This window comes from Brachionichthys hirsutus, chromosome 5, assembly GCF_040956055.1.
Source record: "Brachionichthys hirsutus isolate HB-005 chromosome 5, CSIRO-AGI_Bhir_v1, whole genome shotgun sequence".
Taxonomy (NCBI): Eukaryota; Metazoa; Chordata; class Actinopteri; order Lophiiformes; family Brachionichthyidae; genus Brachionichthys; species Brachionichthys hirsutus.
Window position 1 is genome coordinate 15,660,994 of NC_090901.1, and position 21,432 is coordinate 15,682,425.

The following is a 21,432-nucleotide window of genomic DNA, read 5'->3' on the forward strand; positions in this document are numbered from 1 at the left end:
CTGTCCCGTCTCCTTTTACATTCTGTCCACACATGGAACAGCGACGTGTCCCACGCTGTCCCGTCTCCTTTTACATTCTGTCCACACATGGAACAGCGACGTGTCCCACGCTGTCCCATACTGTTTTACATTCTGTCCACACATGAAACAACGACGTGTCCCACACGGTCCCGTCTCGATGGACCGGCTCAGCACACTAAGGTCCACTATGGACTTTTTGGTCGTCGTTGGGTTTGGACAGAGCTTCTTGTTTCTGCAGGTGAAATAAGCTGTCCTGTCCCACGACGGCTTCGCCGTGCACAAATGTAACAATAAGAGCTATCGCGTGTTAGCAGAGTGTCCAGTAGGGGGCTCTCTCTCACACACACAATGATATACAGTATTACTGTAATATAAAATGAGGTTTTATTATGAGTTTTACCTTCGAGACAGACAATGGCGGTGTGCAGTGCGCAGAGGTGGGGGGGGCGGTACGTAGACACTTTATGCAGTAATTGTACCTTATAGGTACTCTTACATAAACATAGACATAGTAGTTCTGCCTCTGGAAGGCTTCGTGTTCCTTCTCTTTGGGGATTGCACTTATCGTTGATGTCCTCCGCTCGTACTGGCGTGTCCCATCACTTACGGACACGGTCACGTTCTTTTCTTATTGCCATCCTTACTGCTGAAAACATTGCCTAATAAGGGCAAAGTCTTTCTTCTCCTCTATTGGTTGATTGCTTTGAGCACCGCTAAGCGGTGGAAAAAGCGCTATATAAGTGCAGTCCATTTACCATTGTCACTCCTTCCTGAAGAAAGACAGAGAGTAAGGATATAATTGCAATTATAGGTAACATATATATATATATATATATACCTTTATGTCCATTCAAAAAACGTCAGAGTGGCACAAAGACAAAAACTACTGGGTATAATATTGTTTGACTGAAGACTGGCTAGCAGTGCTAAGCTAACGACATATTAACATATTCATTAACAGTTTCACTTGAGGCAGGAGAGGCAGCAGCAAAGTCTTCCTCCCAAACGGTTACTCATACCATTGTTCTTGCCTGTTTCAATCACATTTCCATCACTTACCTCGATACACAATTAGAGTATCGTGCTGGGATATCTTCTGAAACGAGCCAATACATTATACTTTCATCCAAAGTGCCTTCCATGAAAGTTATTATCCTTATCTTCATCTCACGTCTTTGTGAATGCCAAGCCTGCAACGATTTGTCATTCCCAGATCGATGAGCTCATACGTATGTCAACAAAACCCACTGTGTGTTTATCTTGTGCTGACCTTTGTTGTGATGTGCTGAAGACTTTTCCTGCACTGTCCTGATGCATGTTCATCTAATTAGCTTTGCTAAAAGCATGAAGCAAATGTAAAGTGATCAACTGTGACTGACGTTCCCTGGCTGCAGTTCTTCACCCTTCCCCTGGGGGGCAGTGTTGTATCTTTGAAGCACTTCTCCAAAAAAGAAACCCCTCAAACCACAAAAAAAGCAAAACGTTGCAGCAGTTTGAAGAGTATATCTATGTGTACTTTATAAACGATGAAATGTGGTTTTCCACTTTTATTGTACCTTCTGCCAAGTCATATTCCATTAAAAAAATTTAAACTATTTTAAAATATTGTTTTGATGAAATCATTTTGTATCAAATGTATGTTGTAAGTATTGATCATATGATGCTGTTTGTGAACTCTGCGTATTTTAATTGTAAATGTATAAGCGGTAGATGTGATAAGTCCCCCACCTCAGTGCCCCCATACCTTACCTGTTGTGTCGTAAACGGAATCCCCTGCAGCAGGGGTCCCCAAACTACGGCCCGCCTCCACATTGGGCCCGGCCCCCTGAACAATACCAGACAAAAAATAGATCAAGATCAAGAGCAATAATGGTATGGGGTGCATTTAAGAGGGGTCGTTAATTCAATCTTTTGTTTCCTAAAAATAATATTGATAATGGAGAATATATCAATATTATGAAGAAAAGCATTCTTCCTTTAGTTTGGGACAATTTTAACGATGATCACATACGACCAGAAAGTTAATGTTCAATGGACTTTTTTCCTGTGATGAACCCGGAAAGGGTTATTTGGTTATTATTTATTTTATTAATAGTGTTATTATTTATATTATTAATAGTGTTATGTATTTTATTAATAGTATTATTATTTATATTATTTATAGTGTTATTATTTATATAATAATAATAATAATAATAATAATAATAATAATGCTTGATTTTATATAGCACTTTTCTAGGCACCCAAAGACGCTTCACATTGTGCATTATTCATTCACACCATACTTGGTGGTGAAGCTACTACTGTAGCCACAGCTGCCCTGGGGTAGATACAGCTGCCCTGGGGCAGATACAGCTGCCCTGGGGCAGACTGACAGGAGAGAGGCTGCCAATTTGTGCCATCGGCCCTCCTGACCACCACCAACATTCACACAGGCAATGTGGGTGAAGTGTCTTGTTAATAGTGTAATTATTTATATTATTGATAGTGTTATTATTTATATTATTAATAGTGTTATTTTTTATATTATTAATAGTGTTATTATTTATATTATTGATAGTGTTATTTATTTTATTAATAGTGTTATTATTTATTTTATTAATAGTGTTATTATTTATATTATTAATAGTGTTATTATTTATATTATTAATAGTGTTATTATTTATATTATTGATAGTGTTATTATTTATTTTATTAATATTGTTATTATTTATTTTATTAATAGTGTTATTATTTATATTATTAATAGTGTTATTGTTTATATTATTAATAGTGTTAGGGTTAGGGTTAGTGTTATTTATTTTATTAATAGTGTTATTATTTATATTATTAATAGTGTTATTATTTATTTTATTAATAGTGTTATTATTTATTTTATTAATAGTGTTATTATTTATATTATTAATAGTGTTATTATTTATTTTATTAATAGTGTTATTTATATTATTAATAGTGTTATTATTTATATTATTAATAGTGTTGTTATTTATATTATTAATAGTGTTGTTATTTATATTATTGATAGTGTTATTATTTATTTTATTAATAGTGTTATTATTTCTATTATTAATAGTGTTATTATTTATTTTATTAATAGTGTTATTTATATTATTAATAGTGTTATTATTTATATTATTAATAGTGTTATTATATTATTTATTTTATTGATAGTGTTATTATTTATATTATTAATAGTGTTATTATTTATTTCCTGACTTTTTCCTCTTGTTATTTAGTTATTTGGTGGATCTCTGAAAACAATAAATGTTTAGGCCCCCCTGCCATCGTCACACAGTTCCTGTACAAACTAACCCCGCCCCCCCATCAGAGAAGGGAGGAGTTATGTGGCCCTCACAGGACAAAGTTTGGGGACCCCTGGTATACAGAGCTGAACACCGTGTTGAGCTCCACGTAGCTTAACGCTACATGTAGCCTAAAGCTACGTGGCATACAGGAAGCCATGCAGGCCTCTTTAACTTCTTATTCTTAACTATAATAAGTGTCCCGTTTTCTGTTTCCTCCAAACAGCCGTTTCGCTTCCCTCCCTTGTGAAATGTTGACAGCTGGTCATTTGTGCTGGTAACCATGACGATTTCTAATGCTGCATCAAAGTAACATTAAAGTAGTCCTCAAATCTGTGTCCCTCCAGTTGCTGATGTTTTATACCAACACTGTAACAAATAATACTAATAATAATAGCTTTATTTATTGATCACCTTTGAAAGATGAAGTTCTGAAGCAGGTTAAATGCGGCATTGATCAATGAAAGGCCTTCAACCGGACTTTAGAATGACTTTGTGCACCGCCTGGCCAAACGACTGGCTTGACCTGAACAAGCCTGTTTAGAGGCTTCCTCTGGATAAATGCTTCACGTTTCATTCAGGCTTTCATGAGGATGAGGATGAGACACCAGACGTGCCGTAAGGACATTAACTCCTGGATGACCCAGAACTTCCTGTTATTAACTCTAAATAAAACTGAGGTTCTGGTTCTTGGGCCAAAGCATCTCAGAAATGTTTGTTCTAGTGTTGTAGTTGAACTAGATGGCGTCTCAGTGTCCACCAGCACCACGTCCAAGACTCTGGGGGTAATCTTTGATCAGGACCTGTCCTTTCAGTCCCAGATAAAGCACGTTTCAAGGACTGCGTTCTTTCACCTTCGGAATATCTCAAAGGTCAGGCACCTACTAACCCGAAAAGATGCAGAAACAATAGTCCATGCTTTTGTGACTTCCAGACTGGACTACTGCAACTCCTTACTGTCCGGCTGCCCAAAAAGGTCTATTAAACATCTCCAGCTAATCCAGAACGCAGCAGCTCGTGTTCTAACAGGAACCAGACTGAGAGAACACATTTCCCCTGTTCTGGCGTCTCTGCATTGGCTTCCTGTTAGGGAACGGATTGAATATAAAATCCTTCTACTCACTTTTAAAGCCCTCACCAGCCAGGCCCCTCCTTCCCTTACAGAGATGATTATCCCGTATTGCCCCACTAGAACCCTGCGGTCCCAAAATGCTGGCCTGCTCGTGGTTCCAAAAATTTCCAAGAGCAGACAGGGGGGCGGAGCTTTCAGTTATCAAGCTCCTTTATTGTGGAATCGGCTCCCTGATTGGTTCGTGAGACAGACACCATCTCTATGTTCAAGAGTAGACTAAAGACTTTCCTTTTTAACAAAGCTTATAGTTAATCAATATAATCAATATGCTGTCATTAGGCAGCACTGGTAGCTTAACATCATGACACACTGAGCTCCTCCCCCTTTATCTGGTTATTCATGTTATAAATATATGTGAGTAATCTCTCTCTCTCTCCCCTGTAGTCTTGTTCTCTCTCTCCCTCTGTTTGTCCCTCTCTCTCTTTCAGGTCCTTCTGTCCGTGGTGCTGCAGAACCTGGACCTGTGTCCCTCAGCGCTGATGTCCACGTCGCTAGCATTAGCATCTATAGCTTTATATCGCTAGCATTAGCATCTATAGCTTTGTATCGCTAGCATTAGCATTTATAGCTTTATATCGCTAGCATTAGCATTTATAGCTTTATATCGCTAGCATTAGCATTTATAGCTTTATATAGCAGCTCTTTAGTCAGTATCTTGCTCTGCAGATGTTACGTTTTGTTTTTGACTCTCTCTCTCTCTCTCTCTCTCTCTCTCTCTCTCTCTCTCTACCCAGCCGGTCAGACAGATGGCCGTCCACCATGAGCCTAGGTTCTGTCCAAGGTTTCTGCCCGTTAAAGGGAAGTTTTTCCTTGCCTCCGTTGCTCTTGTGGGTCAAGTTGGGTTCTGTGTTTCTCTGCTAATCCTGTAAAGTGCCTTGAGATGACTTTATGTTGTGATCTGGCGCTACATAAATAAAACTGAATTGAATTGAATTGATCAGAAGCAGATCAAAGATGCCGGTGCAAAGCCGTAGTTGTGACGTTCTCTTCCTCAGCCTGTTAGTGTGGAGATTAGAACCCGTGTTTCTGGCTCAAGCTGCTGAGAACATTGTGATTCATTGTCCGACAAGCTCTTTGATATTGATCCTTTCTAGAATTATATTTTGCCCATGAGGGAAACGCTGAGACTTGATTGGCCTTCGCGCTTGTAAACATGTGTCAGTAAGAGCCGCGTGCTGATTGGGTCCCTCTGCAGCAGCACAATAAGCTCGAGTGTTTCAGTGTTTCAGGATTTGTCTGCTCGACCATTCCCAGATCTGTGAATCAATAAACAGCAGTCATGCTCGCTGGACTCTGATTGGATGATACGTAATGAGCTGTGAACAGCCAATCAGTCAGCAGCGAATAAATAAATGGCTTCACCACAGCTTCACCACAGCTTCATCACAGCTTTATCACAGCTTCACCAAACATCTTCATCACAGCTTCATCACAGCTTTATCACAGCTTCACCAAACATCTTCATCACAGCTTCATCACAGCTTCACCACAGCTTCACCAAACATCTTCATCTCAGCTTCATCACAGCTTCACCAAACATCTTCATCACAGCTTCATCACAGCTTCATCACAGCTTCACCACAGCTTCATCACAGCTTCATCACAGCTTCACCACAGCTTCACCAAACATCTTCATCTCAGCTTCATCACAGCTTCATCACAGCTTCATCACAGCTTCACCAAACATCTTCATCACAGCTTCATCACAGCTTCACCACAGCTTCATCACAGCTTCATCACAGCTTCACCAAACATCTTCATCACAGCTTCATCACAGCTTCATCACAGCTTCATCACAGCTTCACCACAGCTTCATCACAGCTTCATCACAGCTTCATCACAGCTTCATCACAGCTTCATCACAGCTTCACCAAACATCTTCATCACATCTTCATCACAGCTTCATCACAGCTTCATCACAGCTTCACCAAACATCTTCATTTCAGCTTCATCACAGCTTCATCACAGCTTCATCACAGCTTCATCACAGCTTCACCACAGCTTCATCACAGCTTCATCACAGCTTCATCACAGCTTCATCACAGCTTCATCACAGCTTCATCACAGCTTCACCACAGCTTCATCACAGCTTCATCACAGCTTCACCAAACATCTTCATCACAGCTTCATCACAGCTTCATCACAGCTTCATCACAGCTTCACCACAGCTTCATCACAGCTTCATCACAGCTTCATCACAGCTTCATCACAGCTTCATCACAGCTTCATCACAGCTTCATCACAGCTTCATCACAGCTTCATCACAGCTTCATCACAGCTTCACCACAGCTTCATCACAGCTTCATCACAGCTTCATCACAGCTTCATCACAGCTTCACCACAGCTTCATCACAGCTTCATCACAGCTTCACCAAACATCTTCATCACAGCTTCATCACAGCTTCATCACAGCTGTGTGGACTGGATGGAGGTTCTCCTGCGCTGGCTGGGTGAAGATTCTACTGTGTTGGATCGGTGGATGTTCTGCTCTGCATATTGGGTGGAGGTTCTACTGCGCTGGCTGAATGGAAGTTCTACTGTGCTGACTGGGCGAATGTTCTCCTGTGCTGGATCGGTGGAGGTTCTACTGTCCTGGCTGGATGGAGGTTCTACTGTGTTTGGCTTTAAAGGTTTGTTCCATCCAAACCTTTAAAGTGAGATCCTGTATCTCATAACACACACGTTCCTCATATACAGTCTGATGTCAGATTTAATTCCCACATGATACAATTCATATTTGTTGCTACTTTTTCTTTGTTACATTTATCAATTATATCAAGGCAAATAAGCAATTATCACGAATCATGCCTAAATGTGTTGCTGACCCTAATCCAACATCCGGTTACCAATGTTACAGCTGTGCAGTATAAATCTAAACTGTGTGTGTGTGTGTGGGGGGGGGTATATATACACAGCAGCAGGATTACCACCCCCAGATTTGGACCACCCTGAATTTAGCACTTAATCCAGCAGGAAGTAGAGTTCTGTGTTCCAGACTCAGGGCAACACCCTCCCTCTCCCTTAAACGCACACTCACACACGCACACACGCACACACACACACACACGCGCGCGCCTCCTGAGATTCTGAGTGTTTCTGTAGAGCTGGTGAAAGCAAAGCGGCAGACCGTTGGATGAGGATGCCGTTCTCCAGCCAGCCGCTTGCCGTCGGAGACGACGCCGTTTCCTCTTTCTGCTGCTTTGACTGAAACACATTCATGTTAAATAAAATGCTTCTTTGTGCTACACTTCCACAGTGAATGAAATAATCAGAAGTAAAGTCATTAGTTGATGCAAGTGAAGAAAAAAAATCACAGTTTGATAGAATGTGTGTAAACTAGGAAAGGAAAGACCCAAAAATAGTTGGTGTATTATTTGGACTTATTTCTTTTTAATTCATTCACATCTTCAGATGGCACATTTATAAATTCTAAAACACATGTGTATGTTTATCCTGAGTACTGGTACTGATTGGTAGCTTTCTGGATGACGAGGCATCAGTCAAAATAATTGATCTTATCTTTAAAGGTGATAGAAATTAATCAGTGACTTAAATGTGTTTGATATAAAGTTTTAAGCAGCTGTAATCTCAGGCGCAGTTCAAAGTTATGACTCGACCTCAGAGGGATAAAAGAAGCCTGCTCAATAAATACTCTTGCTATTCAAGCGTTGAGGAAGTGACCTTGTTTAGCCTGACGCATTGCTAATGATAACTGGATCAAACACACGGCACATTTATCCTGTAAAGCAAGTGTAGAAATGTCTTCTCCGATGTCCTCGCTGGTGTTCTCGGGATTCGCTCTTCGTCTGCAGCGGAGTGGTGAGTCCATTCCGCTCCCGACTCTCTGAACCAGCGCCCGGCGGACCGCCTTCATCGCTCGTCGGACATCCATCCCGTTCGGTTTGTTTTGAATTCTCTTTTAATTATGTAAAGTAAATACTTTTTAACTTTTAACTCGTGTGTGGTCTCCCCTCCTTTGAGCACTGAGCTGAGGACGAGGAGGATGGAGAAGACAAAACATTGCTTTGTTATTGATAGATGTGAGTTTTTTTGTTACAGCTGTCTGTGAGGGATTAAAATTCTTAAGGATATTTCTGAGCCATTATGTCATTTCCTCTGAATCTGTTAATTCATTTGACTAATTATCACAACGTTAAACCACACGCACATAGGTAGCTTTAGCAGCATTTAGCACCGTCTTTCTAAAGTATTGTAGCGAGCTCAAGGAGAAGAACCACACTGGGATTGAGCTTGTGTCAACAAGTGCCTTTGTTGTGACACAGGACGACTCGACTGCACGTGGATGCTGCGCTGGGGACATTCAACGCAACACCCCTCTCACTCATGGTGCCAAAAGCACCACCCAGTCACTCCCATGATGCATTGCGCCTCACGTGATCTCGCGTGATCGCTACATAGCCCCCACCTGAGGGGTCAGATGTCCCCGGCGACCCCATCACCCAACACAAAGTCTCTTAAATACCACCATGCGTCCCTTGCCGGACAGCCGCACCCCCAGCCGTCGGCAGACCTCCCCAAAGACCTGGGACTCGAAGTTCCGTCCCTGGTCACTGTGGAGCTCGTTAGGGACCCCGAAACGGCTGAACATCTCCTCCACCAGCCTTTCTGCGGTCGTAGCCGCGGTCTGGTCTGGGACCGCATACGCCTCTGGCCACTTTGTGAAGTAGTCCGTGGCCACCAGAACATAGCGGTTGCCAGAGTTGGTGACTGGAAAGGGCCCCAGGATGTCCACTCCAACCCTCCCCATCGGGGCCCCCACCAGATACTGCTGTAGCGGGGCATGGGAGCGCTGGGTCGGTCCCTTCTGGGCCGTGCAGGCATCACAGCAGTGGACATGCAACTCCACCTCCCGCCGACAGTCCGGCCAGTAGAATCGCCTCCTGAGGCGGTTGAGGGTCTTGGCATTCCTGTAGTGCCCCGCCCCCACCGAACCGTGGACCGCCTGGAGAACTTGGGGCCGTAGGGCCCTTGGCACCAGCAGCTGCAGGAGGTCGTACCCTCGTCCTGGCGTTTGCCACCTCCGGTACATCACTCCGTCACGGACCACGAAGTTGCCCCACTGAGAGTGGTAAGCCTTCACTTCATCGCCCCCTGCTGGCCGAGCGGGCCGCCGCAGCAGACGCACCGAGGCGCCCCCTGCTGGCTGAGCAGGGGGCTGGAGTGATGAAGAAGCCGCTGTTCACCTGGCCCTAACGTTGGAGGGGAAGGCGGTGCTAGTGCTCTGAAAGACTGCGCCAGCATGTTCGCCTCGCCGTGCCCAAGTCCCTCAGCGAGGCACTGTATGAAGCTGAACGGGCGGAGGAGGTCGTACCCTCGTTCTGGTCCGGATGGACCGTAGCCTTCTGCCCGAGGAGAGCGGGTCAAACAGTCCGTGTCCAGGGTGTCTTGTTACCCTCGCCGAAGGGGAGGCGAGGGTATTGCAATTGGGTCCGTTTTTTTGTTTGTCTGTCCGAGCGCATAACTCAAAAACTAGTAACCCAATCGACTTGATATTTTTACACAAGCAAGGTTCTGTCCGTGGCTCGGTCCTCCCTGAGAATGGCGTTGATCCGGATCTGGATCCAGATTCTAGAATTATTTTTACATCTGGAATTGTGCCTGTGCTGTAAACTGCCACTTTAAGAGGGAGGGACACGAATGGCATGATGGGAAAAAGAGTCCAGAAGGAGTCTTGTAGTACGTTCCGGAGCAGCAAGCTAGAGCAGGTTTGGCCCCTCTGATCCGGAAGCCCTGTTTACTGTCTCACAAGATCCAATAGTCTATTGGAGGCGGGGTCTGCAGTCTCTGATTGTCTTTCTAGTTTGAGCTGCATCCATTTTCATCGCATAGACACATTTTGACCTGTTGCACATCTGTATTCAGTAGCTTGGTTAGCCAGGCAGACTGGAGCTGCAGCCCAAATACAAGCGTTCAAGGTAAGTGTAGATCATTCCGTTTAATGATTGCATGTGTATAATGATGTGTGTCCTACACCAGTTGCCGTAGTTTCCACTGCACATGCTCCACATCCTGGTTCTAGGGTACGGTCTTGCTGTAAAGCCACGCACGAGAGTTATTGTTAATAAAGAACGTACGAAATCAGTTTCAGCTCTCCTCACACGAACCTCCACAGTAAGTAAAGACGCAACGTGGTTTGACACCAGAAGTCCATGTAGACTTGTCTATAAACTGGGGACTGGACAAAATAGCATATGCTAGTGAGGCGTTCTTCTAGCGCCGTTAACTTCATGTCTCCTTGTTACGGAGTGAAGACCAGGGAGAAGATCCAGTATAATGCAATGCAGATAGGATTCAGTGGAAGCGCCTCCGAGAGACACCCACAGCGTTTTGGCGGAGCTTTTCCAGCATTTGAGATTTTGGGATTTGCTGCAGGACTGCTGTGTTTAATTTGTTGCGTGTTTAGGTTGGTGTCTGTCTGTCCACATGTTCCCCTGAACCTCTTTGTCCAAGGTTGCTGTAAACAGCATCGGTCCTGATCTGAAGGACATCTGAGGAACATCATGATGTGTAGAGCTCTGTGCCAGGAAACCTCACTTGATGAGCAAGTTAACGTGGCCTGAACCAAGCCCATCCATCTTCATCATGGCCCCGCCTTCCCCGAGTGCTGAGTGTGTATTTGGACAAGTGTAGCCAGTTTATGTGGAGAGTGAACAAATATAATAAACACTTGGATTAGGAGGCTTTTTGAAGCAGTGAGCTTTAAACTGTGAGATTTCGCACTGAGCTGTGACGTGACCTGAGACACCGTCCAGGGATATTCCTCTCGCTGAGTCTTCACTCAGTCTTCCTGTTGGGATGTGACTCAAAGATTGTGGCAACAGCAAAGCATAAAGCTCACCTGATCTCTTTAAACGAAAGCTATATCACAATAGGTAGTTCTATGATTAACTTGAATACTCAAAATCATCAATGATTTTAATGGATCTGTTTGAATGTTTTGTTTATTTTTAAGATCAGCAGTGAAAAGGTTCATTCTTCGACATTACAAACGACATGACATAAGAATAAGAGCTGCTTTCCATAACTAGTGGCTTTAATCATCATTTTATCGCTGATAAAATAGACAGATAATTTTATTTTAAATCAAGATCAATAAAAGAAAGTATTACAAACTGTTTCCATACAGATCAGCAGATGCATGTTACAAAAAAGATGTAGTGTTCAGCAGAAATAGCAAAACAACATATCGCTGCAAAAAATGCTTCCTTGGTGAGCCCGGAGGAGCGATGATTGTTTTGTAGGAGGTGACCAACCTTCAGATTTACCTGAAAATGATTTCCATTGAAAACATCAAAAATAGGATTGGTATGAAAACATGAAATGCAGAAGTGAGGCTCTGGAGACATCCCTTCAACGCCCCTAAAACAACATTTTAATGTGGAACCCACAAGCAACGGTGACGACTGTGTGTGTATAAAGTCTTTGGAGCTGGATGACAGTTGTAGGACAGTGAAGTGTCCAGTAGGGGTCCCAGCAGCTTAGTGTGGAGGTGGGATGCACCAGGGATCAGTTCCTGTGGAGGTATGTCTCTGTCTTAGTCATATTCCTTTTGTTTTCCTGTTTTATTTTGACGTAATTGACGACCCTGGCCTGAAAAACATCAGCGTGAAGAACAGGTACCCCCCCCCCCCCCCCCTCCATGGTTTGGCGGAAACAGAAAAAGGGGTTGGATGTTAAGATTAAATGGTCAGGCCGTCTGCTTGGTGAAGCTCAGAGCAGCCCGGCGGGGGCCGAGGATCGCCTCCTCCGTGTTACGGGGTGACCTGCACCCCCCCCCCCCCCCCCCCCTGTACGGTCTCTCTGGCCTCTGGGCGGAGGTTACTAGTGCCAAGGTGCCGAACTCAGCGGTACAAAAAGAGCTTTGTCCCGACTGCGGTGGGTCTGCTGAATCAGCATTAGTCTGTATTTTAATCCTTCATCTTTTTACCGGGTTTTATTTTAATCATATATTCTTACATCTTGTGTTGTAATTTATTTTATTGTGGTTTGCAAACTTTTTATTTTAATTTTATCTTGGTTTACTGGCGCTGATGAAATATTATTTGAGCACTTTTAACGGTTTGTATAAATTTTATATGTCTGTTTGCTGGTTTTAAATGGATATTGGATGTTTTAACTTTACCTCACAGCAAAACAAATCTACCTCCGGGTACAAATAAAGGAACCTTGAACCTTGAACCTTGAACCTTGATCTCATCCTTTCTGTTCCTGAACTTTTGCGGGGTGATAAAATATTCACTAAATTAGACCGTTGTAATCATTTGGTGAGCATAAGGGAGGGGGATGAATGGGAAACTGCTTTTAAACACACCTAGTGGACATTATGAGTACTTGCCCCTTCAGTCTCACTAATGCCCCAGCGGTTTTCCAGGCCCATGTCAATGATGTTCTGCAGGACATGCTTGACCTCTTTGTGTTTGTTTATTTGGATGATATTCTCATATTTTCTCTGAATGAGGATCTCCACATGAAACATGTTCATCACGTCCTCCAGCGCCACCTTGATGTGAAAGCCGAAAAGTTTCATGTTCTCTCCGTCTCCTTTCTGGGTTTCATCGTGTCCCCTGACCGCCTCCAAATGGACCCGGTAAAGGTTAGTGCTGTGGTCGCACCTATTCTCACTCTTCCCGACCCTCATCTCCAATTTGTAGTCGAGATGGACACATTTGACATCACATGGGGAATTGAGTCCAGAATCAGGGAAGCATCAGGACCGTCCATCCGTCAGATGGTTGTCCTGCCGATCGTCTGTTTGGTCCTCCTCCTGTTTGTGTGCACTCCATTGGGTGCACGCATGTCTGTTCACGGGTCACCCAGGAGTCAAGAGGACCCTCTTCATCATCCGGCAGCGCATGGAGAGGGAGGTTGGAGAGTAAGGCAGCTAGTCGGGTCTGTGCACGCAATAAGAATCAGAGAATCAGAGGAGTCGTCCGGCTGGGCTGGACCCCAAAGCCCCTGGTCTGACATCTCCCTGGATTTCGTCACTGGTCTGCCTCTGTCTGAGGGGAACCCCACATTCACTGTGGGAGACAGATTCTCAAAAATTGCACATTTTATTCCCCTGCCTAAATTGTCCTCAGCCAAGGATACGGCAGAGGTTATCTCATCTCAAATAAAATAAAAATCAGGTTCACTGGTTCCCTCCTCCAGGCCCCCACCGCCACCCTGGGTTGTTGATGTATTTACAGTGAGAGGCCCCAGATAACCTGAATCCAGCCCTTATCACGGACTTTCACCGTCAGAATCCTGACGTTTCTGGGCAGTCAGGGGTCGGCCCTTGAAGGGGGGGGGGGGGGGGTACTGTCATATCTCTGACTTAGTCAAAGTCCTTTCGTTTTCCTGTATTCACTTCCTGCGTTATTTTGTACTTTGCACCATGTTCCTGGTGACAGCTTCACACTTCCTCCCTATGTGGCCCCCCCTCAGTGATTGTCTGCTCCACCCTAACGTGCTACACCTGTGCTACCAAAGTCCACCACCATCTGTCCTTCTAGGGTCCTGCCCTGAACACCAAAGTCCACCATCATCTGTCCTTCTAGGGTCCTGTCCCGAACACCAAAGTCCACCACCATCTGTCCTTCTAGGGTCCTGTCCCGAACACCAAAGTCCACCACATCTGTCCTTCTAGGGTCCTGTCCCGAACACCAAAGTCCACCACCATCTGTCCTTCTAGGGTCCTGTCCTGAACACCAAAGTCCACCACCACCTGTCCTTCTATCCTGAATACCAAACTTGTCCATCACTTCTTCATCTCCTCTATTTCCTTCACCAACACGCCCATTGAGGTCTGCTCCAATCAGAACTCTCTCTCTGCTAGGATGCTCTGAACCACTTCATCTAAGTCAGTCCAGAACTTCTCCTTCTCCTCTAACTCACCTCCTACCTGTGGAGCGTAAGAACTTCTCCTTCTCCTCTAACTCACCTCCTACCTGTGGAGCGTAAGAACTTCTCCTTCTCCTCTAACTCACCTCCTACCTGTGGAGCGTAAGAACTTCTCCTTCTCCTCTAATTCACCTCCTACCTGTGGAGCGTAAGAACTTCTCCTTCTCCTCTAACTCACCTCCTACCTGTGGAGAGTAAGAACTTCTCCTTCTCCTCTAACTCACCTCCTACCTGTGGAGCGTAAGAACTTCTCCTTCTCCTCTAACTCACCTCCTACCTGTGGAGCGTAAGAACTTCTCCTTCTCCTCTAGAACACTCTGCACCAACTCCTCCTTCAAGATAACTCTTCCTCCATTCCTCTTTCCTCTCCTCCGTTATAAACAACTTGAATCCTGCTCCTCAGCTTCTAGCCTTGAACATTTCTGAACAGTATTTGAATGGAATAAACCTTTATTCATAAATAAAGTCTTGACATTTTACCTCCACCTCTGAAATAATGCAGTGAAAGCAAACGTGTTCCTCTTCTGGTTGGGTAAATATCCACGTCCAGCAGGCTGGAGGAGAAGCAGTAAAACCACATCATTCCTGCTCGACTTTAGCCTTTGTGCTAATGCACGATGTGAGTTCAGAATGTCTGACCACAATCCATCGGACCTTTTTGTTGTCTGAGCTGCTTTCTCGTGAGGATCTTTCACCGATCAAGCATCCACAGAGCCCATCGGTGAACCGTCCCGTATTTACCGAGCCGTCCTCAGACGCTGGCGGTCGCTCGAGTATGAAGGAGCAGTGGGACACTGGGGACACATCCCGGTGTGTCCCACTGGGGACACATGTTGGGGCAGCCTCTTGTTTTCTCTCCTTCCCTCCCTCCATTCACCCCTGAAGTTTTCATCATGCTTTATTTACACGTCTGACTATATACAGGAAATGCTTGTGATTGTGAGTTCCTCTCCTCAAATGTGAGGAAGTTTATTTATTTCAACAAACATTCCTGATTTGCACAGACCCGGAATTGCACAATTCGTCTTTGTCAGACTAGCGTGCATCTGTCGGCTACTTAGACGCGGCTGCTCTGTTTGAGCGATGCTGCCATCGAAGCGCTTTGATTTCATTCTACAGCACATTTCAGGTCCAGGAGACCTTTCTATAGACTGTGTGCAGAGGCTTTTAAAAGACGACCAGAACGGCTGAAGGCTTCCATATGGATTGTCCAAACAGCTTCTTCAAGCTTAATGGTTTAGGAACATTGAAATTGACAAAGGCCTTGTATCTGGCCGTCAGCAAACTCTGGAAGAATTTGATCTAAAGCAAAATGCGCCACGGAGGGACCGGAGAAAGTCGGTCGCCTGCTGTAAGGCGTAATGTTGCTGACGCCTCGCCTAAAAGGGCACCAAAATTCATTTTCAGCCATACATACATATTATATATATATAATATGTACATATATATATATAAATGCCAATGCAAAACAACATCAAGTATGTTTTTTAATGAAAGTATTGATTTTCTCAGTATTTCAGGATCCATCGAAGCCATTTCACGAGAACCAGTGGCTTCGAGGACACGCCCCCGCCGAGCCGCAACAACTCCTGCTGGTTTATAGTGTGTTTGTGTGTTTTTGTTGTTTCTTGTTCTTCTTCACGCAGCATCGCTGGTTTCAGCCTGAGACGTTCACCTCCATTCGATCTCATCCAGTGAAACATGGAACTGTAAACCTTCACTCTCACTCTCCAAAGTGTAAAACAAAATGTCAAATCGAAGATTTGGACTTCCCCATTTGACCTAGATATATGGAATCATCTTCATCTTCATCTTCACTTTCAGGCGTTCTCTCCTTTGATATATATTTTCTTAGTCAAATGCACTTTACGTAAAAATATGAGAACATTCTGATTATTTGTGCTCTCAAAATGATGCTGGCTTTAAAATATAGATAATAAATACGTGTTTTAATTTGCTTGATTCGCCTCTGATATGATTGGATGATGCTGTTTGAACAGATGGATGTTGCTTACAGCTCATTTATGGAACGGCCTGGTCTTTATCAATAATATCTTCAACCAATATGCATTAAGCAGACGTGAGATTTTATATCCTCCTTCTCGGTGTAAATTAAATCTACCTTTGTGCTTGAATGCTTTTGCTCTCCCTGCCTGCAGGCTGCAGCCGCCTGACTTCTCAGCAAGCATCATGAGTTAGATACTTTACAACAGGAAACCAAATGGACGAGTGCTCTGTTTCGCTTTTCGCTATTTTTAATTGCAAAATCAAGAAACTACAGCTGGAAGTGTTGCGTCATAACGCAACAGGTAAAGTTCAGACCAGAAAGGAATGCACGTTCCAATGATTCCAACATAAAATAAAAGCAAGCAATGCAAACATATTTATGAGATCCTGAAGGCCGAGAGGAAGACATTCGTTTCCCCTAAATGTCCATTTGGCATTAACAGCCTTGTCTAATTAACCTTTTGTTGTATGAAGCATTAAAATGAGCATTAATCGGTGGAAATAACCACTAACCTGAATATTGCGCATGCGCAAAATGAACTAAACCCCTCCGTGTCCTGATGGATGTGTCTGTCTGAATATTACACTGACGAGAGGTCCTGAAAAGAACAAACTGCTGTCCCGGAGTAGCCAATGGAAGCCTAATTGCAGGCGCGGCGGGTCCGCGCGTAAAGACGTGCACGTGTGATCGCTGCATCATTTGAAAGGCAGCACTTTGTCCGGGTAGCTGAGGGACATGTGAGACCAGTGGGGGAATCCCATCTGATAGAGCTGATGCAGGCGACCGCCGAGCACCGCGGACGCACTGAACGCGGGACTGTGGCGCGCTGCGCACGTCTCCGTGGACAACCCGATGGCGCTGCTGCGCATTTCGTCTTCACTTCTTGATAAGATGCTCTCGATGCTAAAACATTTCATTTTGTCCCTTGGAGCGGTTCCTTTGGACCTGCCCTGCGCGCGTGGAGCGAACGTTATGTCTCCGGCGCAGCGCGCACCTCTTTCTCTTGAGCCGCTGTCCATCCGTAACGGAGCGGGACGGGGGTCAGTCTCGGGACAGCCAAGTCGCCCTGTGGACGCGCGGGTGTCCCGGTCGGGGCCCCCTTCCAGCCGGTGTGTGGATGGAGTTTGTGGCGGGTCCGTGTGGCTAAACTCTGGTCGCGTCTCCACATCATGTCCTGCTGCTACTTTCGCCATCCCTGAGCCAGTTTGGTGTTTCGGGGACCCTGGGTCCTTGGTGCGCCTGCGTCCGGGGGCTTTAGAGTCCACAGCCTCCTGCTGGCTCTTGGCCTTCCTCTTCCTCCGTCGGTAGTTGCCGTTCTCAAACATGTCCAGGCAGTTGTTTCCCAGCGTCCAGTAGCTCCCCTTGCCGGGCCGGCCCTTTTCTCTGGGCACCTTGATGAAGCAGTCGTTGAGGGAGAGGTTGTGGCGGATGGAGTTCTGCCAGCCCTGCTTGTTGTCGTGATAAAAGGGGAACCGGTCCATGATGAACTGGTAGATGCCGCTGAGCGTTGCGCGCTGCTCCGGCGCGCTCTTGATCGCCATGGCAATGAGCGCGATGTAGCTGTAAGGAGGCTTCTGCGGAGGCTCCTGGCGGGCCGACACGAAGCTCAAGCCGGACGGCACGACCCCCCCGCTGTCCCCGCCGTACACATAGATGAGTGGCGGCCCGGACAGACTCAGGCGGCTGTGGTAGAGAGCCATGACGGCGCTGTGTCCCCGAGCTCCTCTCCGGCACTGACTGACTCCCCGGCCTCATGAGGGCCCCACAAATGTTAATAACTGTTGTACGCTTGTTCTGTTCTGTTGACTTTGCTATGGAAAATAAATTGTCCATCATAAACAGTCGGGGGTGCTCTCAGCCCACCCACATTAATTAACATTTCATTCCCTCTGCTCAGCAACCAATCAGGTGCAGGGTGATTCCCTCATCTGTTTATAGAATTAGTCGCTTGATAAGTCTGCCCACCCAGGTTGAATCAAGCTGTGTTTATTTAGAAACATTTCCGGGCACCCAATCCATAAACGCAGTGATGTGCTGTTTGAAATCTCACGTCCACCCGTGACGCGGAGGGTTGCTCACACAGCGAGAACAAGCAAACATCGCCGGGTTCTTTCTGGGAGATGTTGGGGGTTCGCTCAAAGGAAAGCAAAGTTTAGAAAGGGAAAAAGCAGAAACTATTTCATGAACGTTTTGCCCCGCTCCAACAGAATGGATGTGCGGGAGCTGTTAACCGCATGAGCTGCTTGAACACACAGCCATGTAAAGCTATCTGAGGACAATAACTGATGGGCAGTAACAGTAAAGCAGGTTCATAATAAGAAGAAAGAGCATTAGTATTACTGTTATTATAGCATTATTACTGTTATTATAGCATTAATATTGTTATTATAGCATTATTACTGTTATTAGAGCAGTATTACTATTATTATATTATTATTATTGTTATTATAGCATTATTATTGTTATAATAGCATTATTACTGTTATTATAGCATTATTACTGTTATTATAGCATTATTATTGTTATTATATCATTATTACTGTAATTATAGCATTATTATATCATTATTACTATTATTATAGCATTAATATTGTTATTATAGCATTGTTATTGTTATAATAGCATTATTACTGTTATTATAGCATTATTATATCATTATTACTATTATTATAGCATTATTATTGTTATTATAGCGTTATTATTGTTATAATAGCATTATTACTGTTATTATAGCATTATTATTGTTATTATAGCATATTATTGTTATTATAGCATTATTACTGTTATTATAGCATTATTATTGTATTATAGCATTATTACTGTTACTATAGCAGTATTACTATTATTATAGCATTATTACTATTAGTATAACATTATTACAATTAGTATAGCATTATTATATCATTATTACTATTATTATAGCATTATTATTGTTATTATAGCAGTATTACTATTATTATAGCATTATTATTATTATAGCATTATTGTAGCATTACATACAATTCAATGTGCTTCACAAGTGAACAATTAAAGGAAATTTGAAACTGATTTAGGGACACGAAACACGAAGCACGAAACACGAAGCACGAAACACGAAGCACGAAACACGAAACACGAAGCACGAAACACAAAGCACGAAGCACGAAACACGAAGCACAAAGCATGAAACACGAAGCACGAAGCATGAAACACGAAGCACGAAACACGAAGCACGAAACACGAAGCATGAAACACGAAGCACGAAACACGAAGCACAAAACACGAAGCACAAAGCACGAAACACGAAACACGAAGAATGAAACACGAAGCACGAAACACAAAGCACGAAACACGAAACACGAAACACGAAACACGAAGAATGAAACACGAAGCACGAAACACGAAGCACGAAACACGAAGCACGAAGAATGAAGCACGAAGCACGAAGCACGAAACACGAAGAACGAAGAACGAAGAACGAAGAACGAAGAACGAAGAACGAAGAACGAAACACGAAACACGAAGAATGAAACACGAAGCACGAAACACGAAGCACGAAACACGAAGAACGAAGAACGAAGAACGAAGAACGAAGAACGAAGAACGAAGAACGAAACACAAAGAATGAAACACGAAGCACGAAACACGAAGCATGAAACACGAAGCACAAAGCACGAAACACGAAACACGAAGCACGAAGCACGAAACACGAAGCACAAAGCACGAAACACGAAGCACGAAACACGAAGCACGAAACACGAAACACGAAACACGAAGAATGAAACACGAAGCACGAAGAATGAAGCACGAAGCACGAAGCACGAAACACGAAGAACGAAGCACGAAGCACGAAACACGAAGAACGAAGCACGAAGAACGAAGCACGAAACACGAAACACGAAGAATGAAACACGAAGAACGAAGCACAAAGCACGAAGCACGAAGAATGAAGCACGAAGCACGAAACACGAAACATGAAGCACGAAGAACGAAACACGAAGAATGAAACACGAAGCACGAAACACGAAGCACGAAGAACGAAGCACGAAGCTCCTGTCTGCTGCTGCATGCGGGGCCTTCTAATCTGATCTGAGAGACGACCAGATTAGGATGTCGTGCTTTGGTCAAACAGAAAGGAGAATATTAGCGTGAGGATCACGCCATGTTGTTGTTCCTGTTCCTGCTCCTGTTCTGTTTATCGATCCGGGCCCGACGGCGTACAGATTGGCTGCCGTCACCCCAGACGCACCTGGGACGGATTACATTTCATCGGGGGGGGGCATACAGCTGGGGCTTTTGATTCAGGCATAATCATGTAAATATGATCTTATTACAGCCACGAAGCATCACATTAGGACGAGTCTCCAGATTCATTCATTCATTCATTCATTCTCCAACCGCTTATTCCGTTACCGGGTCGCGGGCCAAGCTGGAGCCAATCCCAGCAGTCAATGGGCGAGAGGCGGGGCTACACCCTGGACAAGCCGCCAGTCCATCGCAGGGCATGTCTCCAGATTGTCCTTTTGAAGTGTCCAACATGACACAGATGCTGGTTCCATCCCTCAGCTTCATGAAGCTGTGCATTCTGTTTCTGCTGAAGCTGAAGAAGGGCTAGATGAAGCATGCTGAAACTGAAGCTGGGTTAGATGAAGCATGCTGAAGCTGAAGCTGGGCTAGATGAAGCATGCTGAAGCTGGGCTAGATGAAGCATGCTGAAACTGAAGCTGGGCTAGATGAAGCATGCTGAAACTGAAGCTGGGCTAGATGAAGCATGCTGAAGCTGAAGCTGGGTTAGATGAAGCATGCTGAAACTGAAGCTGGGCTAGATGAAGCATGCTGAAGCTGAAGCTGGGCTAGATGAAGCATGCTGAAGCTGAAGCTGGGCTAGATGACGCATGCTGAAGCTGAAGCTGGGCTAGATGAAGCATGCTGAAGCTGGGCTAGATGAAGCATGCTGAAGCTGGGCTAGATGAAGCATGCTGAAGCTGAAGCTGTGCTAGATGAAGCATGCTGAAGCTGAAGCTGGGCTAGATGAAGCACGCTGAAGCTGAAGCTGGGTTAGATGAAGCACGCTGAAGCTGAAGCTG

At 44.5% G+C, this 21,432-nt stretch overlaps 1 protein-coding gene across 1 annotated transcript; it reads right to left on the reverse strand.

The window, feature by feature from the left end:
• Positions 1–16,984: 16,984 nt before the first annotated feature.
• foxl1 (forkhead box L1) lies at positions 16,985–18,121 on the reverse strand. The gene is given in 2 exon segments (XM_068739543.1): positions 16,985–18,073; positions 18,075–18,121. Coding segments are annotated over 2 exon segments (1,059 nt in total). The 3' UTR covers positions 16,985–17,061.
• Between the last annotated feature and the right edge of the window lie 3,311 nt (positions 18,122–21,432).